Below are 27,527 nucleotides of genomic sequence, written 5' to 3' on the forward strand. Positions count from 1 at the left end.
AAACTATAGGCATAGGGGTCAAAGTTGTGTATAGTTTCAGTGAGGTTAAAGGGATACTGTGAGATGCTGGCATTTAAGCCATTCTACTGATTCAGAGTCAGATGAACTTGTGGATACAATTTGTCTCTGTGTGCGGTATGAAGGAAGTTAGCGCAACAAAGTCTATAGGTACGGTAGCAGTGCTAAGGGTTAAGGTGAGGGGAAGGCTTACAGGTTATTGGGTTAGTGTACCACCATTTTCTGATGGTTAAATATACACTGCCTTTCATTTAATATCATCGTAGAGAGCACAAAAGGGAGATTCTGATATAGATGTTTATTTTCTTATGTATATAGTGTAACATTACTGTACAAGGTGGATGTGTGTTAGTCTAGTGGCTTTTCTTCAGTCATTACACACCAAGATGGAAGCCAATTGTTTTTATGTTGGGTGGACACACCCATCGTAACACATCTCAATATGAAGACTGTTTTACAAAGAAATTAACTGAAATGAAAAGGAAATGTTGACATTATAGTTATAAATCATAGATCTCATTTTTCATACATGTAACAATTTCATTTTCTGATGTAGTTCCTCCCAGTCACCACAAATTGACTACTACAGATACAATGGGTGCACAGACAGTGGTTTCAGGCTGTCTAGTAGCCCACACACATTACCACAAGGGACAAACTTGGTTTGAGAGTCATTTTCATCGGTGCCACGTTGGCACCAAACGTTTCAAGACAATAGTGGCCGGAAGGCAGAGTAGAATGGGATTGTTCTATAACGTTGGGTGCCAACACGGATCGACAGGGTGGTTGTGGAGTACGTTAAACTTCTCAATCAGCACATCCTACTACAGTACTGGTAGCAGGACACTTGTGAACACAGGTGCTACTAGGACATCAGATCAGTGCGTAAGTAGTGCACACCGTAGCAAAATGTTTGGCAACGGAAAATATTGTGCAACAAAAACACGTTTCTATGGGACAAATTCAGGTACATTCCTCCCAGTTTTGTTCCGTTTGGTTCCTAGTGATACACCCCAGTCCTTGAGTCTGAGGAAATACTTCATATGGCACAGTAGAGGTGCCTACTCTGTACCTAAGGAATGCTACATCAGAGCACTTTCTGTATGTCTTCCACACGTAGTCTAAAGTATCAAACACTAGTGTGGACACAACATACACAGTAGCTTCACCCAAGAACTAAGAGCCATGGCGACAGCCAGGACTATCAACTTCCTGGTTTCAACCTTGCAGATAGAAATGCCATGAATAGAGCTGATGTTATTCCTTACTCTACATGTCAGAGAGGCATGTTTGTTCTACAATGCCTATTTCTATCTGAATGTTCTAAAACGTTGCGTCGTGCTGAACGCGCCCCCTATTCCCCATAGTGTACTATACGGGGATACAATCCTCAGTAGCAAGGCTTCGGATACAGTTTAGTTGAGACGAGGAGGGGAAACCACGATGCATACCAATGTGTTTGTAGAATGATGATCAAGTGTCTGAACAATACAATACTTCCTAGTGAGAGGTAGTGATGGAAACACTAGTAGCGGGTTCTGACATAGCAGTCAATATGAAAGAGACAGAAAGATCACTCTGGTATACACACAGCATGTGTGGGGAGGGGAGTTTTTTTGCAGGCTTTGGGTGTGTGGAATATGTGTGTGTGTGTGTCTAGCCGTCGATGTCCCAGCTGAAGAGATGATGCTTCACCAACATGTCTTGGACTCCTTCCTTCAGTGGCCTCTGATCTTTCTCCTGGAGGGAGGCAAAAGAGAAATAAACTGTTTGTTTAAAGGGAGTGTATAAGGAACAGCAGTTGTTGGGTGCAGTTTAAAATGTCCACAATGGAGGTGAAAGGGGCATGGGTGAGGTGTGCGCGTTTATGCATGCAGCGTGCGTAAGGGTGTGTTCGCGTGCATGTGTGTTTGAGGGAGGTTTCGGGGGACAGTTTTCACCAATGTTCACTATTCTACCATCACCAGCTACGTTCTCCAACAAGCTACGTTCTCCAACAACTGAACCAGGAATAGCTTCCGTTTGGATAATTATGGGTTTAGGGACTAGAATAGGAAACTAGAGTTGAGTAACTAGACCAAATACATTGACCAGAGTTTACCTAGAGATCCCAACTAAAGAGGTAATGCTCAACCAACACATCTGCAACCTCTTCTCTGAGAACGAGTGAATTCTGCAAGACCACACACAGGCATGAGTTCCCAGGGTGTATGTGTGTGTGTTTGTGTGCCTGTTTCACACACACATACCTCTTTCTTGGCAGGCAGCTCGCAGTCCTGAGAGAGACTGAAGGCAAACTTTGAGAGAACCCTGAGGAAACATCACAACAACCTTTTTAAAACCAAACTACCATTTTCAGACATACACCATATTATATCCATTTCACTTCATCCTGGCCTCTGTCTTTCAAAATAATCTAGCTGTTAATACATGTTTTAATCTCTTGATTTAATCTCGTAATATTCTGCTGGCACGTAATATTCTTATGATCTCACAGTTTCGCTCACAAATCTGTTTTATTCCTCAATCATTCTCTCCAATCTCTCTTAATCTCTCCCACTGTCTCGCTCTCTCTCATGTGCATCTGTGTCCATTTTTTACCTGAGCTCACACTTGATCTGGACCCATCCTGGGCTGCGTAGGAAGGACCAGGGCTGGTACCACTTCTCTACTGCAGGCATACTGGAACACAACACCTCCAACCACAGGTGTAACACCTGCTCACTGTGGGGGGAGAGAGAAGGGGGGTTAGGGTGAGTGTTCACTGATACGACGGACAGCCGGGTTCTCTGAGTGAGTGTGTGACTCACTTGAGGCCCACGCAGAGGAGGGAGCGGAACTTGACGTCCATCTGAGCGTGTGCAGAGTCGTGGCTCATATTGACAGACTGCACCGCCTGAAAGAGACAGAGGGCGCTGAAGCATCACTGAAACAAATGCTTATGAAGCAAACATTCACTGCAAAACTATCTGTAGCCTAAGGCACAGTTTCTAACAGCCGACCTGTACAGCCTATCTGTCCCTACCACTAGGCACTTCCTCATTCCCCCTTTGAAAGCACCTGAAATACAGATTGTATTTTATTTCACCTTTATTTAACCAGGTAAGCCAGTTGAGAACAAGTTCTCATTTACAACTGCGACCTGGCCAAGATACTGTAAGTTTAATAGAGAACTCGGTTCCATATTACACAGTTCTTTCAGATCTTGGAGATGGGATGAGGAAGTCTTTAGTGGTAGGATGTATGTATGTAACCAGGCTTGTTATAGGATAACATTTACAAGAGGACTCACTCTGTAGAGCAGCTCCTCTGGTGTGAGAACCTTGCCATCCTCGTCTAATCTGGGGGGCGAGAGAGAGGGGGAAGATAGAGAGAGGAGTAGAAGAGAGGGGGAGTGAGAGAGAGAAGGGGGGAAGGGGGGAAAGAGAGAGAGAGAGAGAGAGGGAGAACTGATGGACTGCACCGCACAACTAAGACAACTGTGTAGGAATCATAGCTGTTCATATGGTCCAGAGGTGTGTGTGTGTCTCTCTTTTTAAGTTACCTGTATGTCTTACACAGCACCAGTCTGGAGTAGACTGAGTTAAAGTCCCTCTCCACCTCTCTACTGGCTGCCTGAGGAGAGAAAACAGACCAAAGAACAGTCAGGTATAGCACAGACTGACAGACACACACAAGCAGACAGACACTCAACTCACACCCTCTCTCTCCTACCTCCTCTAAGAAGAGCCAGGGGTGGCAGGGTCCTCCCAGTATGGAGGGTTTCTTCAGGCCGTGTTGGAAGATGGCCTTCAGGGCAGGACACAACGTCCCTCTGACCAGGTCTGTCACCGCCTCCGTCACCGAGTCATCACCCGCCAGAGAGTACTGGGGACAACAGACCAGTTAATACTGGCAGTACTGGGGACAACAGACCAGTTAATACTGGCAGTACTGGGGACAACAGACAACCATAGATTAATTCTGTGAGTACTGGAGTTAGACAAACTGACAACACCATAGACTGTATATATCCACTAAAAGAGCACTGACAAATTTAAATCAGTTTTTACTAGACTTTGACTATACAATAATTCACTGACAAACCTCTTTGCTCCGCTCATCGAGGATCTCCACGAACTTGGCTGGAAACCAACCTGGAGTAAGAGAACAACAGATCATGAGATAGAAGGTTCCCTAGTGTTAGAAAATCATGGACTAGAACATGCTACAGGATGTGTGGAGGGGAGATTGGGATAGAGATGGACATTCTACAGGATGTGTAGAAGGGAGATTGGGATAGAGATGGGGTGTTTCCACTCACCTCTCAGCCCATTGAGCTCTCCCACCCAACAGTGCTCATCCTTCTGGGAAAAAATCTGAGAGAGAAAAACAGAGGGATGAGTGAGAGTTAGTTTCCACATACATATTTACACTGTGTTTGTGAAACAGTGTGCTGCTAACAGTATAGCTTCCTCCATTGTCCCATACCGGCTCCAACTAGTGATCCTCTGCTCACAAACACACGTGACCACCCTCCTTGACAACTTACCAACAGATTGAGCTGTACAAATACATGTCGACATTTAAAGCTAGCTGTGGAGTGAGCTCACAGCACGTTCTTAACTCCGTTACATGTATGTGTTCTGTCCACTTACCGTGACGATGTCGTTCTTCCTGAAGCCCAGTTCGTCATCGTCATGGCGCTCAAAGTCCAGCAGGGCTTTGGCCCGTCTCCGTCGGTTACGAGACACGACCAGGAAGTTTTCGTGGTCTCTCTGGTGGCTCTCCATGGAGTAGTCTGGAGTCAGGTCCTGAGAGGAGGGACAGAGGGAGAGAGAGAGAGATGAAGAGAAGGCGAGAGAGGGAGGGACATAGATTCATCTAATCAAATTAGCTCAGAATGTGCTAAAGTGACTTGTGCATCAGGTGAGTCACAAACATGTCGATCAGAATGACTACTATTTCCTAACTAACTGTGTCGCAGTGTGAAGCGCCATTGATTCAGTGATTTGATTTAATGACCGAGTGACTCATTGTTAGGTAACATGACTCACGGGCTGCTGTGTCAGGGGTCCAGACAGGGGAAGTATTCAATTATATGACTCATGCCACGATTACACCAGGCACTACCTAAAGCCATCAAACTACTGGAGATCAGTCATGGGAAAGGGGGATAACCTAGTCAGTTGTACAACTGAATGCATTCAACTGAAATGTGTCTTCCGCATTTAACCCCTCTGAATCAGAGAGGGGCGGGGGCTGCCTTAATCGACATCCACGTCTTCGGCGCCCAGCATGGGGGAGGACACAAGAGATGCATACATTCAGCGACTTAAAGGCCGGCGACTATGAGCTCAGACACCAGAGTTCAGAAAGTCCCAGGTTCATGCAAATTAGCAGCAAGGCGACCACACGATAACCAATTGGAGGAGGGAGGGACTCCCTAGCTAGCTTTGTCACTGTGCCAGATAGGCTAAGGTGACGTTGTGCATGGTGTTTAGCGAGAGCTCAGCTACTTCTTACTACAAGACAGCTTCTCTCTTAACCGCAGGGTCAGTGAAACTGAGTCGATTCAGTAATCTGATTCAGTAGTGAGACTCACAGTGCTGGTGTTTTGAGAGTCCAGACTATTATATGATTCAGTAAATCAGATTCAGTAGTGAGACCAGTGGTGTAAAGTACTTAAGTAAAAATACTTTAAAGTACTACTTAAGTAGTTGTTTTTGGGTATCTGTACTTTACTATTTATATTTTTGACAACTTTTATTTTACTTCACTTAATTCCTAAAGACAATAATGTACTTTTTACTCCATACATTTTACCTGACACCCAAAAGTACTAGTTACATTTTCAATGCTTAGCAGGACAGGAAAAAGGTCAAATTCACAGACTTCTCAAGAGAACACGTGGTCATCCCTGCTGCCTCTGATCTGGCGGACTCACTAAACACAAATGCGTCTTTTGTAAATGATGTCTGAGTGTTGGAGTGTGCCCCTGGTTATCTGTACATTTTATAAACAAGAAAATGGTGACGTCTGCTTTGCTTAATATAAGGAATTTGAAATGATTTATACTTTTACTTTTGATACTTAAGTATATTTTAGCAATTATATTTACTTTTGATACTTAAGTATATTTAGAACTGAATACTTTTAGACTTTTACTCAAGTAGTATTTTACTGGGTGACTCACTTTTACTAGAGTAACTTTCTATTAAAAAGGTATCTATACTTTTAATCAATTATGACAATTGGGTACTTTTTCCACCACTGAGTGAGACTCACGGTGCTGGTGTATTGGGAGTCCAGACAATTATGATTCAGTGAGTTGATTCAGTAATCTGATTTATTAATGAGACTCACAGTGCTGGTGTGTTGGGGGTCCAGACAGCTATATGATTCAGTAATCTGATTCAGTAGTGAGACTCACAGTGCTGGTGTGTCGGGGGTCCAGACAGTGGAAGTGTTCAGCGGTGCGGGTGATGGCCTCTCGGAGCGCTGCTACCAGCTCTGTCTGCTTGATGTTCTTAGACTTGAGCGCCTCCGCCTCATCCTCACCCCACAACAGAGAGCTCAGAGTGGACTTCCTACGTAACGACTGTCTCCTCACAACCTATAGACACACTCTGGTTAGACATGCTATCACACACACTTCTACTATCAGACCACTCACCTTATTGAGGTTGGTGTTGAGTGTGTGGGAGTTGTTGGTGTTGAGCTGGGCCTGCTCGTTGAGGATGTAGGCCAAGTGTTTGTTCCTCTGGGCCTCCAGCGTGTCCTGGGACAGCGCCCCTGCCAGCCTCATGGCCTCCCCCAGTACTGCAGCCCCGTCACCCAGTTGGCTGGGCAGGTCGGACAGCGTGTTGAAGATGGACGCCGAGTTCTCCGAGGACACCAGCTCCTCCTCCTGTAGGGGAGAGAGGAGAAGGTCAACCTCCTGTAGGGGGGAAAGGAGAGGGTTAAATAGGGGAATGACCAATCCCAAATCCCCAAGACACTTGTAGGCCTGTAGATCTGAAAAGGTTGGATAGATGTAGTAAGAAAAATACATTTCAAGCTTATCAGAGAGAGGTGGAGTTATTACCATATTATTTCAATACCTATCCAATCCTTTCTGATCTACACAGGTCTATGGGATAGGGGTTGGTTTAAAATCAAACCAGCAACCAGCCAGCCAATCAGAGTCAGAGAGTAACTATCCCACCTTGATCTTGAGCATGCCCAGTGTGACCTGGAAGAGGACCACAGAGCCCTGGTAGAACAGCAGGTCCCAGATCCTCAGCAGGATGCGGATGTCCACCACACTGGCAAACGACGTCAGGAACCAGTGCAGCGTGATCAGAGACAACTCTGGGGGAGGAGGGGAGGGTAAAGGTTAGGACACACAGGCAGGTAGGTCTCCTACACCCCACCTGGCATTCTTAGCAATGTTTGTGGCCTTTAAACACTAGACTTTAAAAGCCTCGTTATTGCAGTTTCCCCTCCTCATCCCTCTCCAACACACCTCTCTAACCCCAGTCTCCTCTTCCAACTATAGCTCCCCTTGGGTAGTAGATCCCTATGCACATTTTTAGATTTACATTTTAGTCATTTAGCGGACGCTCTTATCCAGAGCGACTTACAGTAAGTGCATTAATCTTAAGATAGCTACAGTGAGGGAAAAAAGTATTTGATCCCCTGCTGATTTTGTACGTTTGCCCACTGACAAAGAAATGACCAGTCTATAATTTTAATGGTAGGTTTATTTGAACAGTGAGAGACAGAATAACAACAAACAAATCCAGAAAAACGCATGTCAAAAATGTTATAAATTGATTTGCATTTTAATGAGGGAAATAAGTATTTGACCCCCTCTCAATCAGAAAGATTTCTGGCTCCCAGGTGTCTTTTATACAGGTAACGAGCTGAGATTAGGAGCACACTCTTAAAGGGAGTGCTCCTAATCTCAGCTTGTTACCTGTATAAAAGACACCTGTCCACAAGCAATCAATCAATCAGATTCCAAACTCTCCACCATGGCCAAGACCAAAGAGCTCTCCAAGGATGTCAGGGACATGATTGTAGACCTACACAAGGCTGGAATGGGCTACAAGACCATCGCCAAGCAGCTTGGTGAGAAGGTGACAACAGTTGGTGCGATTATTTGCAAATGGAAGAAACACAAAAGAACTGTCAATCTCCCTCGGCCTGGGGCTCCATGCAAGATCTCACCTCGTGGAGTTGCAATGATCATGAGAACGGTGAGGAATCAGCCCAGAACTACACGGGAGGATCTTGTCAATGATCTCAAGGCAGCTGGGACCATAGTCACCAAGAAAACAATTGGTAACACACTACGCCGTGAAGGAATTAAATCATGCAGCGCCCGCAAGGTCCCCCTGCTCAAGAAAGCACATAGAGGGCCGTCTGAAGTTTGCCGATGAACATCTGAATGATTCAGAGGAGAACTGGGTGAAAGTGTTGTGGTCAGATGAGATCAAAATGGAGCTCTTTGGCATCAACTCAACTCGCCGTGTTTGGAGGAGGAATGCTGCCTATGACCCTGAGAACACCATCCCCACCGTAAAACATGGAGGTGGAAACATTATGCTTTGGGGGTGTTTTGCTGCTAAGGGGACAGGACAACTTCACCGCATCAAAGGGACGATGGACGGGGCCATATACCGTCAAATCTTGGGTGAGAACCTTCCCTCAGCCAGGGCATTGAAAATGGGTCGTGGATGGGTATTCCACTATGACAATTACCCAAAACACACGGCCAAGGCTACAAAGGAGTGGCTCAAGAAGAAGCACATTAAGGTCCTGGAGTGGCCTAGCCAGTCTCCAGACCTTAATCCCATAGAAAATCTGTGGAGGGAGCTGAAGGTTCGAGTTGACAAACATCAGCCTCGAAACCTTAATGACTTGGAGAAGATCTGCAAAGAGGAGTGGGACAAAATCCCTCCTGAGATGTGTGCAAACCTGGTGGCCAACTACAAGAAACATTTGACGATCTGTGATTGCCAACAAGGGTTTTGCCACCAAGTACTAAGTCATGTTTTGCAGAGGGGTCAAATACTGATTTCCCTCATTAAAATACAAATCAATTTATAACATTTTTGACATGTGTTTTTCTGGATTTTTGTTGTTGTTATTCTGTCTCTCACTGTTCAAATAAACCTACCATTAAAATTATAGACTGATCATTTCTTTGTCAGTGGGCAAATGTACAAAATCAGCAGGGGATCAAATATTTTTTTCCCTCACTGTAGGTGAGACAACCACATAGTCACAGTACCTTTTCCCTCAATAAAGTAGCTACCAGCAAAGTAGGAAAATATAAGTGTGAGTGTTGGTGTAAAGAACCCCCTATCTCTCACCGATGTCGTGCTCCTGGAGAAGCCTGTCCAGGCTTGGTAGGTACTGGACTATGAGCTGTCTGAGGACCCTCTGGTCCGTCTGGACCCCCAGCAGGGTGGAGGAGAAGTAGGAGGGGGGAAGCAGGTCCTCGATCAGGGCACACATCATCCACAGCACGTCCTCCTCCTCCAGGAACAGCAGCAGACATGACACCACCTGGGGATGGGGAGAGGGTGAAGAAAAGGAACAGAATAGATCAGATCTTTGTTGTCCCCGTAGGGCAATTCGGTTGCAGCGAAAATACAGACTGGACACATACAAAAGTTTACAAATCCAAATGACAGTAGAGGTATTACAAACTCCCTAGATTAAAGAGTTAATCAAGAACACATGATCAAAGTACTATTTTAAAAGTGCAGAAGAGGAAGGAGGCGGGAGAGAGTGAGAGGTTCTTAAAAAATGCAGGAAAACCTTTTCTGAAAGGGATCTGGATGGTAATATGCCAGGTCTTTACCAGCCAGAGAAAAGTGTATAGACCGTAACAACACAATAGAGTACAGTGAAGGTCCTCCTCACCATGCCTGTGCCCTGGCAGTAGCCGATGTCTGGGTAGAGCCACGCCAGGCCCCGCAGTACCCGCCTCAGCCTGGGAATACCCACACTCTGCAGGCTGCAGAAACACGCGTTGGAGGGCATGGTCCGCAACAGGTCCTTCTCTATCTGAGAGAGGGGGAAGAGATGGAGGGTTAACAACGTTTGATCCTCTATCACAGATTTTCATCAAGGGAGATAAACATCTTACGACATCAGTACCATTCCAACCCTCCACCTGGAGTCATCTGGATGTACAGTACCTCAGCATCCAGTACCTGTTTGGCAGCAGTGGTCTCGTCGTTGGTGCTGTTCTTAACGATCTCTTTGTAGGAGATCTCTGTAGTCCTCTTCTTCTGCAGAGCTCCAGACAGACGCATCCACAACTAGCACGACCAGAGGGGTGGGGGGGTGAGAGACAACAGACATCTCTGAATCAGGTTATATACCGTAGTAGGAGTTGGCCCTCTGACCACTTTACCTCCCCTTACCAGTCTGTGGTCTCATTCTGCCTTTTCCTTTTGTTTTTCCCCTCTAGGCCCCCTTACCTGTGGTCTCATGCTGTGTGGTATGCCACCCAGCACCAGGGAGCGGAGGCGTTCAGAGCGGGGCAGGACGGGGGAGATGAGGTCCCAGGTCAGGTCTCCTACGGTGTGGTTGTGGGTGAACTCCAGGTGGGCCTGCCAGCGCAGCCTCTGCTGGGGGTCCTCTCTCTGGGGCTCTGGCCTCGGCTCTGGCTCCACACCATCTGGAGGAGGGGGAGGAGGGAGGGCGAGAGGGAGAAGGAGGGAGATGGGGAGAAGGGGAAGGAGAGAGAGAGATGGTGTTCAACTTCAGTTATTGTAGTTCAGTGTTATACCCCTACCTTCCTGTTACTTTGGCACTCAGTCTGCTTCCCCTGTCCTCCCCTGTTTCAATAGTTTCTCCCTCTCCACCAAACGTCTGCTTCTCCTATCCTCCCGTTTCAATGGTTTCTCCCCCTCCACCACCAAAGGTCTGCTTCCCCTATCCTCCCGTTTCAATGGTTTCTCCCCCTCCACCACCAAAGGTCTGCTTCCCCTATCCTCCCGTTTCAATAGTTTCTCCCCCTCCACCACCAAAGGTCTGCTTCCCCTATCCTCCCGTTTCAATGGTTTCTCCCCCTCCACCACCAAAGGTCTGCTTCCCCTATCCTTCCGTTTCAATGGTTTCTCCCCCTCCACCACCAAAGGTCTGCTTCCCCTATCCTCCCGTTTCAATGAATTCTACCACTTCACCAAAAGGTCAACAAACATCTGTGTGTACACCTTCAACGAGATTAGAGCAAAATGTTGGTTAACCCATTAGACATGGGCCCAACAACAGCCCTAGTGTTCAGCGGTGTCTCAGTTCCTTTACAGTGGACTACATCTACAATATCAGCAACAGGTCAATAGGATTTGGGCAATCAGTGCAGGTCACCGGCATTAAATTGATCACACATTGCATACTGTAACTGTACAGCCATGGCTGTGCCTAAAGGTTAAACACCCCAGCTATCTTTCAATAGTTATCCATATTACCGGAGCTTCATCTTATTTTTTCTAACAATTTCAATGGCGGATTCGCGAACGCAATTTATGGAAGATGCCACAACTATGGAGATAACAATAGATGGTGAAGTCAAAGATAGGCCAGTGGTTTCCATCTGTGGAGAAGTTTTCCCTAAATCAACGCTTATGACAAATCCAGCTACAGAACCAGCCATAGAGCCAGCAGGCTAATCTTTTGAATACGGTGTAGGTAAAAAAGAAAACCAGCAACAACAGATAACATTAACTAGCTAGATAAGGTTAGCAAGATAGCCAGCTAGCTAGATAAGGTTAGCATGCTAGCTAGGTACACTGACAGCTGTCAATGCCCTATTTGTTGATGTTAATCATGGAAATTCCCACACCCAATTCGTGAATATGTATAAATAGCCTTCATCATTTTTCGGAGGTGGAACCTAAATGTGCATGTCCTCTCTAGGACAGGAAGTTAGGTCGAAATAGTGGCCGCAACTTCCTCTGGGGGGGTCCTTTTAACAGATATTCTCTGATATTTTCTCCTCAGGTCTAATATTGGCTTTGTGAGAAATGCCTTTGCCTGAAATACAGAATAAATAAAAGCAACTAAGTGGGTAACTAATATGTGTGTTCCTACCTTCACTGTCCAGCCTGAAGCCAAACTCATCATACTGCGGTTCAGCCTCCTCTGTTGGGTCCTTCTGTAAACGGAGACAACAAGAGCAGTCAACAAAGAGTTCCATGGCATATTATGTTAAAGCACAAGATAAATCACGACAAACTAAGGGCTTACTACAGTAAATAGCGGAACAGATGCTTTTAGATTGATTATCCACAGCAGAGGGGGACAAGATCAGTAAGATGGCAACCCTTTGATACAGTGCCTGACCTGAGATATGCAAACGGTGTGTAACTTGAAACAAATCAAAGACCTTGAGACCAACGGAGTTCAGCAGTAATTTTATAGGTAAATGTGTGCAAACAAGAATGAATGGCAAAAAATATGAACATGTGCAGGAGTGGTAAAAACGTTCACATTCAATGAATCCAGAAATAGCCTAGACAACCACAGTACTAAGCTAGAGGCTCCCTCTCCTCAGTGTTAACCCAGCAGTACCAAGATCTCGGTTCTGTCAGGTCAGTCCATACCTGATAGTACTTGGCCAGGATGTCCTGGGGCCACATACTGGAGGTCAGGGCTGAGAAGGGTCCCCCGGGGGCCGGAGTGTAACCACCTGGAACACAGAGAGAGGGGGGAAGGAATATGAGAGAAGAGGGCGATCAAAGAGATGAATGAGAGTACTGTGAGAGGAGAAACTGACAGGGAGATAGAAGAGGTGGATGACGTACTGTGAGAGGAGAAACTGATGGAGAGAATCAAATAATGTGAGGGACAGAAAGAGAATAGAAGGTCAAGAGAAAAAACATGAACGGAAAGGGGCGAGGTGGGATGAGAGAGGACTGAATGAGAATAGACTGACAGAGAGTTTGAGAGAAAGATGGAACAGAAAATGAGAGTGGGATGAGAGGAGAAACTGGCAGAAGGATAATCAAAAGCACTACATGAAGGGGGAAGCATAAGGGAAAGAAAAGGGAGAGGACAGAGATTGAGGGAGGAGGGGAAGAGAGGGATGGGAGCCCTTACCTGACATGCTGGAGGAGAGCAGAATGAATGAAGAGTGTGTTGGTGTAGACAGCCACTCTGGGAAAGGAGGGAGATCAACAGATACTAGCACCGACTCTGGAAGGAGAAAACACAACACAGACAAATGACCTATCTGAGCCAGTAACTTAAATGGGTCTCCGTCTCTCACACTGTAAGGTCCCAAAGATTAGACCCCTTTAGTGAACTCCTTTTTGAATCCAAGAGTGCCAGAAAAGCTCTTGCATGTTCAGTGTGGTCTTCAATTCCATGTAGCAAGGTATCCAGCATCAGTACATCCTTTCATAATCAATCCTTCCCTCCCCTAGTAAGGAGGGGTCAGTTCAAACACAAGTAGACACAGCACACAATAAGACCTTAACCCTTCTCCATGTGAAGCAACAGTACTACTGGAGCAACAGCCTCTCTCACACACAAACAAACAAAACAGAAGAGACTCACATTACTTATTCCTGCACCATGTAGCCAGGATCAAAACTGATAGAACAAGAGGGAGGTCAGGATGGAGACAGAGAGACAAGATGAGGAAAGAGATTGAATTGAGAGAGAAGGAGGAAGAACCGATAATCAGAGCAAGAGTGGGAGAAAGAAAGAAAGAAAGAAAGCGGGGGTGTGTGAAGGAGGGAGAAAGAGGGATAAAACTCCCTGAAGCACCAACTGTTCTCATGCAATAATCATGGCAACGTGACCATGGCTGCTGCTGCTCTACATACTGTAAATATTGCCCTCCCTTGACTTCTCCCCCACACACACACTATAAGAGTGTTATTGTCTTGAAAGTAAACTCATGACATGCCTAGCTCCTCAGGGAGTGGGGGGTAATACAATGGCCTACATAAACTAATTACAAAGCAAGCCCCATCTTCACCAACACCTTCCACTAGTAGAATAGTTCTGGGCATTCCATTTATAGGCTATTTCATGTCAGAAATAGGTCAAATGTAACTCATCTACAAAAAAGACTAGCTGGCAGTAGCACTTGAACTCAGTGCATTTGGATGAACAGCAGTTAAGTGTACCCATTAAGCCCACTTCCATTTTGGATTCAAAGAAGAAAAAGAATAATTTTCTGCTATTTAATGTTTCAATCAGTTCATGTGGTTGTTGTATCCATACCAGTTTTTACTCAGATGTTTTATTATTAAGTTATGGAAGTTGTGTATGTTCATACTAGTGGCCTATTTCAAAGCTGAAAAAAAATCATATTTTTAGTACCTCCTCAGATAAGTGATCAAACTTAATGTAAAATTAAGAGATGAATGTGTTGATATGCACATGATAGCATACTACATGGGTATTAATTACTATTGCTTGCCAATTGAAAATATGGTTTTTTCATGCTAGCAGTTGTACCACGTCACAGTCAATACAGTAGCAACAGAACTCTGTGAACCACAACAATATAATAGAACTCACAGCTAATTGTTTTTATGCATTTTGTCTTATTTTACTGTTAAATGAACCTTGCATTGTTATACGTAGATGCAATTGTTGTAAAATGTGACATTTATCTCAGGTGGGCTTAAAGGGTACAGTATCACAAAAATCACCCTCTGTATACAGAATGTAAATGGATATAAATAAATATTGTTCAATATCATCAATACTAACTTTGCATAATATTGTAGTATATAGTGTATATTTATATCCCAGACAATTGGTTTCCAAATATTCTATGAGTAATGTGAACCAGCTTTTAGATAATTCATTAAAAAGTCATTTGTGTTATGGTCTTTGTGCATGGCGTGTTATCCACAGAGGGCCGGTGACGGTGCAGAGTTTTGTTCTAACCAAGCAGTAACACACCTGATTGAACTAATCAAGTCTTGATTGAAGTCTATGATTAGTTGAATCAGGTGTGTACTGGTTGGCAAGAACAAAAGCTTGGGCCCAAATTGATCTCTGTGGATACGATTGGACACCTACCTTCCCTGTTATGAATGCTACTTTCATGATGAATAGTAATGATCAATTGATTTTTATGAGTTTAGGGGAGATTATTATAATTTAATCTTACATAAAGAAATGTCAGTTTGTAAGATAACATTTTGAAATTAATTCACATGGATTATTTAAGAGGTGGGTTTATTTGGAACACCCATGGGCTTAAAAGGGTACATTTGGTACCCATTATACCCACTCCAGACTTTTCACATTATCAAATATTTCTTGTAGCATCTTGTTTGCACACATTGACCTATACTCCTAAAACTTCAAGAGATAAATGAAATATTAATCTTCACTTTTTAAAATGAAAATTAGGGCTGTATACGCTAGAAATGTCTAAACTTATATTTTGGTGGGCTTAATATGTACACCACCCTACCTGAGGTAGGTACAAGGGATTCAAGAAGGCCTAATTCAGGGAAACTACCTCTATAAGAACAGGAGGGAAATAACCTCTTTACTTCCCTGATTAGGTATTTTTCAGCATAGGACAACTTCCTTGTCTTTAGTTTAGCATTTAGCTAATGCCAGGTATTGCATAAAAGTGCTTTAGGCTTTTCAGCCAATTTCTAAATATGTTTTGTTTGTTTTTTTGTGCAAAAATTTCTAAAAACCTGTTTTCGCTTTGTCATTATGGGGTATTGTGTGTAGATTGATGAGGAAAAAAATTAATTTAATCAGTTTTAGAATAAGGCTGTAACATAAAATGGGGGGGTCTGAATACTTTCCGAAATATACTTGTATATTTGCCTGAATTTTGTACATTTTCACCCCAAATTCTCAGTACCAAAATGCGTCCGGACTAAATTCGGGTCATTTTATAAAATGTTACTTTAGTAAAAATGTTTTAACATATTTGAATAAAAACACAAAATATGTTGATGTAGTTTGTCCATAAATCATAAAAATTGTATACTTGAAGTTTATATTATAATATTTATTACGTAAAAACAGTGTCTGTGGACATCTCATTACCGTAACACCTTTTCAAGTTCCTGTAAAAACTCCAATCAATTTCTAAATAAAGTTTTATTCACCCATGGCCATGATGCATCATCTAGAGAAGAAGTCCTTAGATTAGCACAAATTAATTTGCTTATATGCCTTCAGAATGAGGTTCTTATTCTCAAACACCCCCTTTACCCCACTTTGTCTTCCCATTACCGAAACGGCTAAAAATATCAAAATTGGGAAAAAGTCAGAGAACCATTACCTTACCAACATGGAGGCATGAATGGGCTTTAGTGATGTGGTCAATTGTTTGCTGACTCATAACAGTTGTCTCCTATTATTTGCAGATTTAGCTAATGAAACAAATTTCTCCTTTGGTAGCGATAAGCTAATTCTAATGTATAGTCAATGGATGTGTTGTGCTGGTAACTATATTAATTGACTAGGACCACTTCTTAAACCTATTGTATAGATTTCTGTAAAACAGTTATTTGATTAAGGGTTTTGTCAAGAAATATGGGGTGTATAAACCCCATTTAACTTACTTTAAGCCACAATCTGCAGTTTGTGTTTCAGCAAAGAGTAACCCCATTTAAGGAGGATATCCCCCATTTTGACATGTGTATCCATTCTTACACTTAACTATACTGTTGTTTGATATCCCAAGAAAGGTATTGGTCCATATCTCACATATTTAGATACTTTATAGGCATATTTTGTTACGTTGTTTGCCCCTAGGATCCCAATCAATCCCAAAATACCTTACAAACCACAAATGTGACTCGTTTGAGGAAGCTAGGTGTATGTCGCACGTCACTACTTCACAGGAGAGGCATTTGAACGTCTTTTTTTTTAAAATTTATCAAAATGCGTTTTGGGGCAGAAATGCCTTCTCGAACATGTGAAGTTTCATGTACCTTACTAACAAAGTTTGATGCCACCTGTAAATACGAATACAATTGTTAAATTACGAGCATAGTTGGTTTAGCCACAGAAAAAGACAGGAATCTTCCCGCTAGCCATGATTGGCTGAGATAATGGATGGGCTGGACATGCCAGGAGATGAGTTCGGAAATAGTCTGCCATGTAGCATGCTTTTGTCGATAACGTGAGCTGCTCAGTAGGTGTTGATAATCCTTTCTACCACTGCTTTTTTGAAAAACACTGCTCAAAAAAATAAAGGGAACACTTAAACAACACAATGTAACTCCAAGTCAATCACACTTCTGTGAAATCAAACTGTCCACTTAGGAAGCAACACTGATTGACAATACATTTCACATGCTGTTGTGCAAATGGAATAGACAACAGGTGGAAATTATAGGCAATTAGCAAGACACCCCCAATAAAGGACTGGTTTTGCAGGTGGTGACCACAGACCACTTCTCAGTTCCTATGCTTCCTGGCTGATGTTTTGGTCACTTTTGAATGCTGGCGGTGCTTTCACTCTAGTGGTAGCATGAGACGGAGTCTACAACCCACACAAGTGGCTCAGGTAGCGCAGCTCATCCAGGATGGCACATCAATGCGAGCTGTGGCAAGAAGGTTTGCTGTGTCTGTCAGCGTAGTGTCCAGAGCATGGAGGCGCTACCAGGAGACAGGCCAGTACATCAGGAGACGTGGAGGAGGCCGTAGGAGGACAACAACCCAGCAGCAGGACTGCTACCTCTGCCTTTGTGCAAGGAGGAGCAGGAGGAGCACTGCCAGAGCCCTGCAAAATGACCTCCAGCAGGCCACAAATATGCATGTGTCTGCTCAAACGGTCAGAAACAGACTCCATGAGGGTGGTATGAGGGCCCGACGTCCACAGGTGGGGGTTGTGCTTACAGCCCAACACCGTGCAGGACGTTTGGCATTTGCCAGAGAACACCAAGATTGGCAAATTCGCCACAGTCGCCCTGTGCTCTTCACAGATGAAAGCAGGTTCACACTGAGCACGTGACAGACGTGACAGAGTCTGGAGACACCGTGGAGAACGTTCTGCTGCCTGCAACATCCTCCAGCATGACCGGTTTGGCGGTGGGTCAGTCATGGTGTGGGGTGGCATTTCTTTGGGGGGCCGCACAGCCCTCCATGTGCTCGCCAGGGGTAGCCTGACTGCCATTAGGTACCGAGATGAGATCCTCAGACCCCTTGTGAGACCATATGCTGGTGCGGTTGGCCCTGGGTTCCTCCTAATGCAAGACAATGCTAGACCTCATGTGGCTGGAGTGTGTCAGCAGTTCCTGCAAGAGGAAGGCATTGATGCTATGGACTGGCCCGCCCGTTCCCCAGACCTGAATCCAATTGAGCACATCATGTCTCGCTCCATCCACCAACGCCACGTTGCACCACAGACTGTCCAGGAGTTGGCGGATGCTTTAGTCCAGGTCTGGGAGGAGATCCCTCAGGAGACCATCCGCCACCTCATCAGGAGCATGCCCAGGCGTTGTAGGGAGGTCATACAGGCACGTGGAGGCCACACACACTACTGAGCCTCATTTTGACTTGTTTTAAGGACATTACATCAAAGTTGGATCAGCCTGTAGTGTGGTTTTCCACTTTAATTTTGAGGGTGACTCCAAATCCAGACCTCCATGGGTTGATAAATTTGATTTCCATTGATAATTTGTGTGTGATTTTGTTGTCAGCACATTCAACTATGTAAAGAAAAAAGTATTTAATAAGATTATTTCATTCATTCAGATCTAGGATGTGTTATTTTAGTGATCCCTTTATTTTTTTGAGCAGTGTATATAACGTTAGCCATCGAGAACTACAAACGTTTTGCTACTTTTCTCAACAACATTGATGCCCTGAATTTAGCAGTCTCTATTGACAAATATCAGTTGGAAAAAGTTGTGATGGGCTACACGGTCAGTGTGAACCGGAGTGACTTGGCACAACGCTGGCCAAACAAGAGTTAAATGGTTCTAGTCTGCCGTGAAGCTTTCATCCATGTATACGGGTAAGAGTCTAGTTACATTTTCAGATATATACACGTTTCTAATTTTGTCAGAAAGTTGTTTTCATTGCAAGTTAAAAGCGTACTGTTAGCTAGCTAGCGAATGTTAGCTTGCTGGATCGCTAGCTAATGTTACATGTATGATCTGTGTAGTAAAATTATTCGTATCAGAAATCAATTTGCATTGCTAGTTATAGCCCAATGTTAGTTGGCTAGATAACATTGAACCGAGTTAGTTAGCTTTAGGTACCTGCAGATTCATACTCCAGCTATGACAATTAGTTTGTATTGGTGGTAGTACGAGTTAGGATTATGCAGGTTCATTGTTTAGCTAGCTAACATGTCTAAACAAAAGACCACTTCGCCAGATGATTACATGTCCCATCAAGTTAGCCAGGTGTGTCTGGGGGTGATTACATGTGTACATGTCTAGACAATAGGTGACCCATCCACTTACCTATGTGTGGCTGGGGGTGGTTATAGCATTTATTTCACATGACCCATCAATTTAGACAATTGTGTCTGGGTAAGCACTATCTAATAATTATAAAATATTTTTTGGGACACTTTCTGTTTTTGATATTGTTACTATGCAAATACGCAAGTAACCATTTCACTGTACCGTTTACACCTTCTGTATCCTGTGCATGTGACAAATAAACTTCAATTTTATTTTATAGAGTGTGTGTTTACCAGACACGGTAATGTGAAGAACATGACCTGCACCAAAGTCAGATTAGGATATAGGCCAAGGACAAGAAAGTGTATTTTTACCTGGAGTTTTTCCTTATTGTAGGCTACTATTTTTAGTCTTGAAATCTTTGGTTGTTTACTACACTACTCACTCTGTTTAGCACATGGCCTCACATGTGAATCCTGCAGTATCATCTCCGAAACCTGCTCATCATTACCGTAATGCACCGATAGAGGAGATTAGGAAAAATACAATATTTATACTTTAATCAAGTTTGGCTTAATCTTCATCCAAATATGTGTGCATAAATACAATTTATAAATAACATGTACTGTATACACAAGTGATTATGACAACAAAAACCTTTTTTTTTTTTTAAGGTTGTGTTACTGTAATGAGAAATTACAAAAAAGTTAATAATTACATTTGTAATATTTGTATTTTCAGTGTGATGTTTAACTCAGGCCTTTTCATTAGGGGAGCAATGTTACAAAATATTAGAAATAGATATGCTTATAACTTTTTTTGAAAACTGTTGCAATAAATGAACGTTTTTGCATTGATAGTTGGGGAAATTGTGGTAAAATGCATAACATCTGATCAAAAAACGTATCCTAATCATATTTATGATATAGACAAGTACAGATCCTAATCTCAGTGATCCAAGAGGAAATGTCATGAAAAATGACACGATAATGTTTTGTGAGAATGACCCATGCATGTGTATGTCTGTACGTGCGGTTTGGGATGAGTCGGACAGCAGAATGAAGGAAAAGCAGCCAACAAGTGCTCAGCATATGTGGGAACTCCTTCAAGACTGTTGGAAAAGCATTCCAGATGAAGCTGGTTGAGAGAATGCCAAGCGTGTGCAAAGCCATCATCAAGGCAAAGGGTGGCTATTTGAAGAATCTCAAATATAAAATATATTATACTACATGATTCCATGTGTTATTTCATAGTTTTGATATCTTCACTATTATTCTACAATGTAAAAAATAGTAAAAATAAAGAAAAACCCTTGAATGAGTAGGTGTGTCCAAACTTTTGACTGGTACTGTATCTGGTGAATTAATAATGAAGCCTTGAATCCTAAAATTGTGAGGTGAGGGAGAGAACAGGGGGAGGGGAGAGAAACCCTTCTGCAGCCATGACGGTCAGTAGAAAATCCCCATTCGATATCACAGAACTCACACACACAGTAGTGTCCCTATCAGTTCATACCCAGCCTCATATCACAGCGAGTTGAGATTGCGTTTACAGACAGCAAACGCAGTTACCTCATCACAGACAAAATAATGCCTGATTGGTTACCCATGGAGACCGTTTCCCCCGGAGACAGAGTGTCGTCTTTTAATCTTGGGTTGGGAGGAAAACTCACTCAACTCATCAGTCTTATGAGCTGTGTAGCCTAGAAGATGTTTGTTTGCCATTCCTCTGAGCCAACAAGTCATGTTCTCTAATCACTATGACAAAAACATATTACATCCCCCATGGGCCCTAGTAACAGTGTCCATGGTAACTAACAGTACTTAGCCTACTGAAGTTGTAATCAGCGACAGCCAGAGACTTGTTGACTGGAAGTGATGTAGGGACACATGTCACACAGAAAAAAGAAAACGCACACACTTTTAAGATTTCCGGATGCATTTTACAATACCAGGAGACCTTTTACAATCCTGTTTACCTCGTTGAACTGTGACAATCACTCCCGGCAACAATATCATGGTAACCGACAATAGCTTCATGGAAATAGACGCCGTCGGAAAACCAACATTGCGGCAACAACACGACCCCCTTGAAAACATTAAGCAACAGCAGGAGGCTCGCTCTTCTGAGACAACTTCCTAGAGACCATTCATTCACAGTCAACAGCCCCACTACCACCTCCTCATAAACATAGACTACATTAGCAAAATAGCTACAGCCAGCCAGCAAAACAGCTAAGCGTTTCAGGCCAACCGCCATTGCAACAAAGTTGTCATTCATCCAGACAGGGAGTATCAGCATATGAAGAGGATATTTGAGAAATTAATTGGTGGTTTGGAGGCTGGCCAGAGCAGTCCTAGACTAGTCCCAGTGGTTGTCCTGCTTTGGGGGTATAGGGCAACAAGTAGGCGACACAGGCATTGGTTGTTGGTTGGATTGGTATTACAGTCACATTTATAGCGCAAATGTATCTCTTTTCCACATTCTTAAAGACGATTATGGAAGAAAGCAAGATAAAGAGAGATGCCTGGACAGATTTTAAGGTGAGGCTATCCTGTGTTTACCCACACCTTACACAATGAAGATCCTGCTGTGTAGGCTGGGAGTGCCCTGTGTGTGTGTGTGTGTGTGTGTGAGCCCTCTGTCACCAGAGCAGATCTGGCTTGTAGATTCTGTGCCTCTTTAAATCCCTGCTGAAGACATACTTTTATAACAATGTGTTTAATGTATGATTCTAATTATCTACCTTGTTTCTTTCTCCTTCCTCCTGTCTGTTTCTTTGTTAGTACTTTTGTTGTTTTATGATGTGAAGCACTTTGTTGCTTGTAGTGAAAGGTGCTATACAAATAAAGTGTCTTTATTTATTATTAAAATGGCAGCTACATTTTACATTTTAGTCATTTAGCAGATGCTCTTATCCAGAGCAACTTACAGGAGCAATTAGGGTTAAGTGCCTTGCTCAAGGGTACAGACAGATTTTTCACCTAGTTGTCTCTGGGATTCGAACCATCTGCCTTTCAGTTACTGGCCCAATGCTCTTAAAGGAAGTGCTGTGATGGTACCTCTCCCGCTCTCCTGCTGTCTGATATGTGTGACCTGTTCTCTGCTCAAAATCCTTAAATCAATCCCCTTACTCCCTGGCTCTCCTTTCATCAGGTCCCCTCAGAGCCAGCCAGTCACGTCAGCAAATGGTGAGTCACAGCAGGCTATATCATTGGAAACACACACGCGCACAAGAGAATAACTGCCACGAGCACCACTCTGCTCAACAGCTAAATGATGATCAGCAGGCCCCATTCTCTTTGGCATGCTGGCGCCGCAAACACACACAAACAGTAGCATACACGCCCCATCACAGGTTCCCACAACTATTCCCACATACAGACACGCGTGACGCGGTAATGAGAAATGGCACTTTCTCTGAAATCCCAAATACTATTCTGGGGAAAGATCCATAAATCCACAGCTTTCCAAGGAGCTTAGAGGGAAATTAAATGTCAACACATCACTCCCTATTGAGGAAACAACAGGCTCTGCCTCTGATCCAAACGAGCACAGTATGCAACAGCATCAGTCACACTGTGGTCTCTAACCAACAGGTGTCAAAGGCAGTGTGTGTGGTGGAGCCAGTAACCTGGTACCAGTCTTCCCCATTAATTTCAGTATTGAGACGTGCAGATGTTTCCAACACACTGGACCAACGTACAGAAGTCTGAGACATATTTTGTTATTTTTTTAACTCCTCTGATAAACGTGATGTTGCTGCATTGCATAGGCTAAATACAACCATCCTGGGCACTCAGACCAGACACCAATAACAAACAGAGCCATGTATGACAACCTCAAATCAATACTTAACGGTGGCAGTAAAGTAATGCAAACCACTTTAAACATCTAATAGATACAGTAAGCTAATAAGGATGCAAATTACACACACACAACCTGCAAGCACCTGACCAAGGGATGAGTAACTTTGTTCATGGTTCCCGTGTCTGCATATCCATATCTGCACATGCGGTCAGAGCCGATCCTAGCCTTTTGGGGCCCTATGGGAAATTGTCTTGGGTCCCTCCCCATCCACAGCGCGAGCAAAACATTTTAGCAGCCCCCCTCTTGACAAAAAAATGAAATAATAATTGCAATTTTATAACTAATTTCATGCAATTCTACTCATTTTGCCATGGGGCGGAGAGAATGTTTATTTTATTTTTTACATTAAATGCACTACGCTTTATGCGGGTTGAATGCTGTAACACAGAATAAAACAATTAATAAAATTCCCATGATGGTAGTGACTGCCAATGACTGCTTATCACTTATTATCAGTTATTCACATTACTTTAATACAATATTTCAGTTGTGTATATTACATTTGTTTTATTTGACGACTATTACTTCATTACAAGTAATAATCTCTATAGAGCTGCTGCCTATGCTGTCTGACAAAAATCACTATTTTAATAATTCTTCAAAGTAAATAAGGCAGACTTTTATGACTGCTCAATACCAATACCTCAAAGCAACTGCTCTCCATGTATCCCTCTTGATCATGCATTCATCTGTGTCTTACATAGCAGGCATAAAAGAAACAGAACAGACAAGTAGCCACGCAATGGATTATAGGTCAATGTAGTTAATTATCACGTTTTCTGCGCTAAACTATGTAGAACATTGGCCTGTTGGAAATTACAACATCGCACATGTCGGGCATGATCTGATTTCTCTCTACAGAAACTGCAGTGTATTGACAGAAAAAAAAAGAAATGAAGTTCAAATAATTAGCTAGTTGTTTAAAAAAATAAAAAAATAACCAACATTTCGTGGTCCTCTGTAGCTCAGCTGGTAGAGCATGGCGCTTGTAACGCCAGGGTAGGGGTTCGATCCCCGGGACCACCCATACACAAAAATGTATGCATGCATGACTGTAAATCGCTTTGGATAAAAGCGTCTGCTAAGTGGCATATTATTAATCGCTCAGCACTAGTAGTGGTGCACGACTCCAGGATTTTTGGAGTCGACTCCGATTCCTGTTGTTTGAGTCGACTCTTGTTCGACTCATGTGGTTGGAGTTGTAGGAGTCGACTCTAGCTTGACTCCCAAAACACGCCGAAATGGTTGCGCACACACCACCTCATTATTGCAGAGTCCTACTAGGAAGACTACATTTGTGTTCTAAAGGACTGACATGAGCATGATGCTGCCCATTTGCTCATCAACTTAGCCTATAAAAGGCCTAGGTGATGTGTAGGAACTAGAATATTTCAGTGATATTTCTGCTGTGCACAGCCTTGACGGATCCCATGGGATGATGCGGCGCAATCTACGCTGATAAGCCTATTCTTTGCCATGTTATAGCCCTATTCGGACGGGTATTACTAGAGACGTTGGTTTTGTAATTATTATCCAAGCATGTGCGTTAATCCAGAGAACGATTCACACAGGCTTAGGTTTTTCAAACTTCTTCCTGTAATTCTTAATTTTTCAAATGTAATTGACTGAGGGAAGCCTGGTGGTTTTTATTGTTGTAATGCCTAGACAATAATAGGCTACACTGATAACTCGTGCTTGGCTGCCAAATATATAGGTCCCCCATAATATTAAAATTGATGAAGTGTGATCATAATCATTTATTTTTAGGTCAGACCCGTCGAGAGTGGTGATTCTAGTCGGGTGGGCGGGTGCCAGCAGTGTTCGATTGAAGAGCATTATTTCAGTGATCCATGGGAGACGTCCTTCCTAATAACAATGCCCCCCATCCTGCTGATTTGTGCTGCTGAACCGTATTTGCACTTGACTGTGTTTATGGATGAGAAAGTTTAGCGGGGATGCTGCTTTGCGATCTATTGCCTGGGACAGGGCTCTCCAACCCTGTTCGTGTAGAGCTACCATCCTGTAGGTTTTCACTTCAACCCTAATCTAGGGCATCTGATTCAATAATTAGTTGGTTGATAAACTGAATCGGGTTAGTTACAACTGGGGTTGGAGCGAACAGGAAGGTAGCTCTCCAGGAACAGGGTTGGAGAGCCCTGTCCTAGGCAATAGATCGCAAAGCAGCAGGATGGACAGATTTTTTTATTTATTTTTTTACAGTTAATATGATATGAGTGATATCTCAATAAGGACCCCCGGTCGTTCATTTGACCATGATTACTACAAGTTTAGATAGCTGGCTAGACTGATTTACCAATCTAAAAATGTTTTGCTGACATCGGCTAATTTCGAAATTGCACCTTATGTATTCTATATTGTAACTCAGTAAGTTGAGACTCCAACTGAGTTCCAACAATTTTTTTTTTACCGCGGGCCTACACAAGGTGTGAAAAACGTAGTAAGCGCCATCATCCATGCCACCGTTCACAAATCCTCGTTAATAAACTCGCCATACTAGCTAACTTTTATTTTTTCGGCTATTAATAACATATTTTAGCACATTATATTGATGTCAACAGTCCAACCATATGTCACGACTTGGATGGATGGAAACCTTTATCGTTCGTCATCACTTGACATTAACTTATTCTTTGATTCGTGATTGTATTGGCTAGCTAACGTAACTTTAGTTTGCTAATATGCTGTTCAGAACATGCTAGCTAGCTAGCTAGCTAGCTACATTGCCAATCTTGAGAGATAGATTCAATGGACGTACATGAAGCCTGAAGGCTGGCTAGTACAGTTCTAGCTTGCTTGATAACAGAACCACTAGCTAGCTAACGTTACCTAACTGGCGAGCTAGGTAGCTAACCATATGTTAAATATGGCTCTGGCTACAACAAGTGCAGTGTCAGTGACTAAATTACAATAGCGTGTGCCTTACCTTATGATCAGTCTGTACCATTACAAAGGCTGTCCAGTGTTTTCCGACAGCTTTGTAAAAATAGCCAAAGCTGGTACTACTAGGGTTTTGCGTCATGCACCTGTTAGCGGTGCGTTTCTATTTGGTATCCCTACGCTTCTCCAGTGTTTTCCAATGTGGAAAGTAGTCCCAAATCCCGGAACTACAGTACGTAAAGTAATATGTCTCCATATCCTTCCGCCTTGGACTAAATTAATGACGTGAGTGCGTGTATTGAGATGAATGAATATGGATCAATTTATTTATTAAAATTATATAATATATACTTTGAAAGTGATTCAGTCCAAGAACATGTCTGAATAAATGTAAAGTTGTAGAATATCGATATTTGAGTGTAATAAAGTGGGTATGGAAAGAATAGGCATTTACATTCGATGAATTTCCTGTTCAGACATTCTCTGACGTCTATTCAATGTAAACAGACGCATTAGCTGATTGCTCTTTGCCTGTCTGATATCAATCCACTACCCTTGCAATGGCAAATACAGCCCATTACCAGTGAGTAATTGGACACGATTGGATAGATGATAGTGAATGGCTGATTGATAAGGTTGTTCAGATAGATCTACACCCCCCTCTTCCCTTTTCTCCAGCTCCACCACTCCCACTTATTTCTCCCTATAGCACTCTCCTATTTATCTATTGTTTGTGGAATTCTAAGCTGTGGTCAGACAGAGTGCCTGGCCTTGACAGAATAAACAATGGAGACCACAAGAGTGGGAAGAGAGAGGGAGTGTGCATAGACATGGAACACTGGTCACTTTAATGGAACACTAGTCACTTTAATAATGTTTACATACTTCATATGTATTCTAATCAAGGCCTATCCTATTTAACTATTGCTGTACATATACTATACATATACTATTCTATCCTATGTATTCTCCAGATATACTACATATTCTATCCATAAACTGTCAATAATGTCTATACATCCCATCATATATATACAGTACCAGTCAAAAGTTTGTAAACACCTAATCATAAAGGGTTTTCCTTTATTTGTACTATTTTCTACATTGTAAAATAGTAGTGAATACATCAATATTATAAAGTAACAAATATGGAATTACGTAGTAACCAAAAAAGTGTTAAACAAATCAAAATATATTTTATATTTGAGATTCTTCAAATAGCCACCCTTTGCCTTGATGACAGCATTGCACACTCTTGGCATTCTCTCAACCAGCTTCACCTGGAATGCTTTTCCAACAGTCTTGAAGCAGTTCCCACATATGCTGAGCACTTGTTGGCTGCTTTTCCTCCAATCTGCGGTCCGACTCATCCCAAACCATCTTAATTGGATTGAGGTT

At 43.0% G+C, this 27,527-nt stretch overlaps 1 protein-coding gene across 5 annotated transcripts; it reads right to left on the reverse strand.

Moving 5' to 3' along the window:
• Nucleotides 1–301: 301 nt before the first annotated feature.
• LOC121568825 (small G protein signaling modulator 3) lies at nt 302–26,293 on the reverse strand. Of its 5 annotated transcripts, none has more exons than XM_041879263.2 (21): nt 26,176–26,293; nt 13,102–13,197; nt 12,606–12,691; nt 12,094–12,157; nt 10,479–10,678; nt 10,209–10,316; nt 9,916–10,059; nt 9,360–9,555; nt 7,205–7,350; nt 6,674–6,907; nt 6,431–6,613; nt 4,656–4,811; nt 4,322–4,376; nt 4,105–4,154; nt 3,733–3,885; nt 3,563–3,633; nt 3,311–3,359; nt 2,829–2,914; nt 2,620–2,742; nt 2,268–2,328; nt 302–1,758 (listed from the first exon to the last, which is right to left on the reverse strand). In XM_041879263.2, the coding sequence occupies exons 2-21, from the start codon at nt 13,106–13,108 to the stop codon at nt 1,675–1,677; spliced, it is 2,256 nt and encodes a 751-aa protein (XP_041735197.2). In that variant the 5' UTR covers nt 13,109–13,197; nt 26,176–26,293; the 3' UTR covers nt 302–1,674. The 5 variants fall into 5 exon arrangements, with proteins under 5 accessions (XP_041735197.2, XP_041735195.2, XP_041735196.2 ...); XM_041879261.2 differs by having other exon boundaries at nt 6,674–6,937; XM_041879262.2 differs by having other exon boundaries at nt 10,194–10,316.
• Nucleotides 26,294–27,527: the final 1,234 nt, after the last annotated feature.

The sequence above is a fragment of the Coregonus clupeaformis genome, unplaced genomic scaffold, assembly GCF_020615455.1.
Source record: "Coregonus clupeaformis isolate EN_2021a unplaced genomic scaffold, ASM2061545v1 scaf0697, whole genome shotgun sequence".
NCBI lineage: Eukaryota > Metazoa > Chordata > Actinopteri > Salmoniformes > Salmonidae > Coregonus > Coregonus clupeaformis.

What these genes read in the sequence shown, in the direction of transcription:
- LOC121568825 (XM_041879259.2), bottom strand. An exon ending in CCTGGCTCTTCTTAGAGGAG is followed by an intron (nt 3,634 to 3,732) that starts GTAGGAGAGAGA and finishes TTCTCTCCTCAG; the next exon opens with GCAGCCAGTAGAGAGGTGGA. An exon ending in AGCTGCCTGCCAAGAAAGAG is followed by an intron (nt 1,759 to 2,267) that starts GTATGTGTGTGT and finishes GCCTCCCTCCAG; the next exon opens with GAGAAAGATCAGAGGCCACT.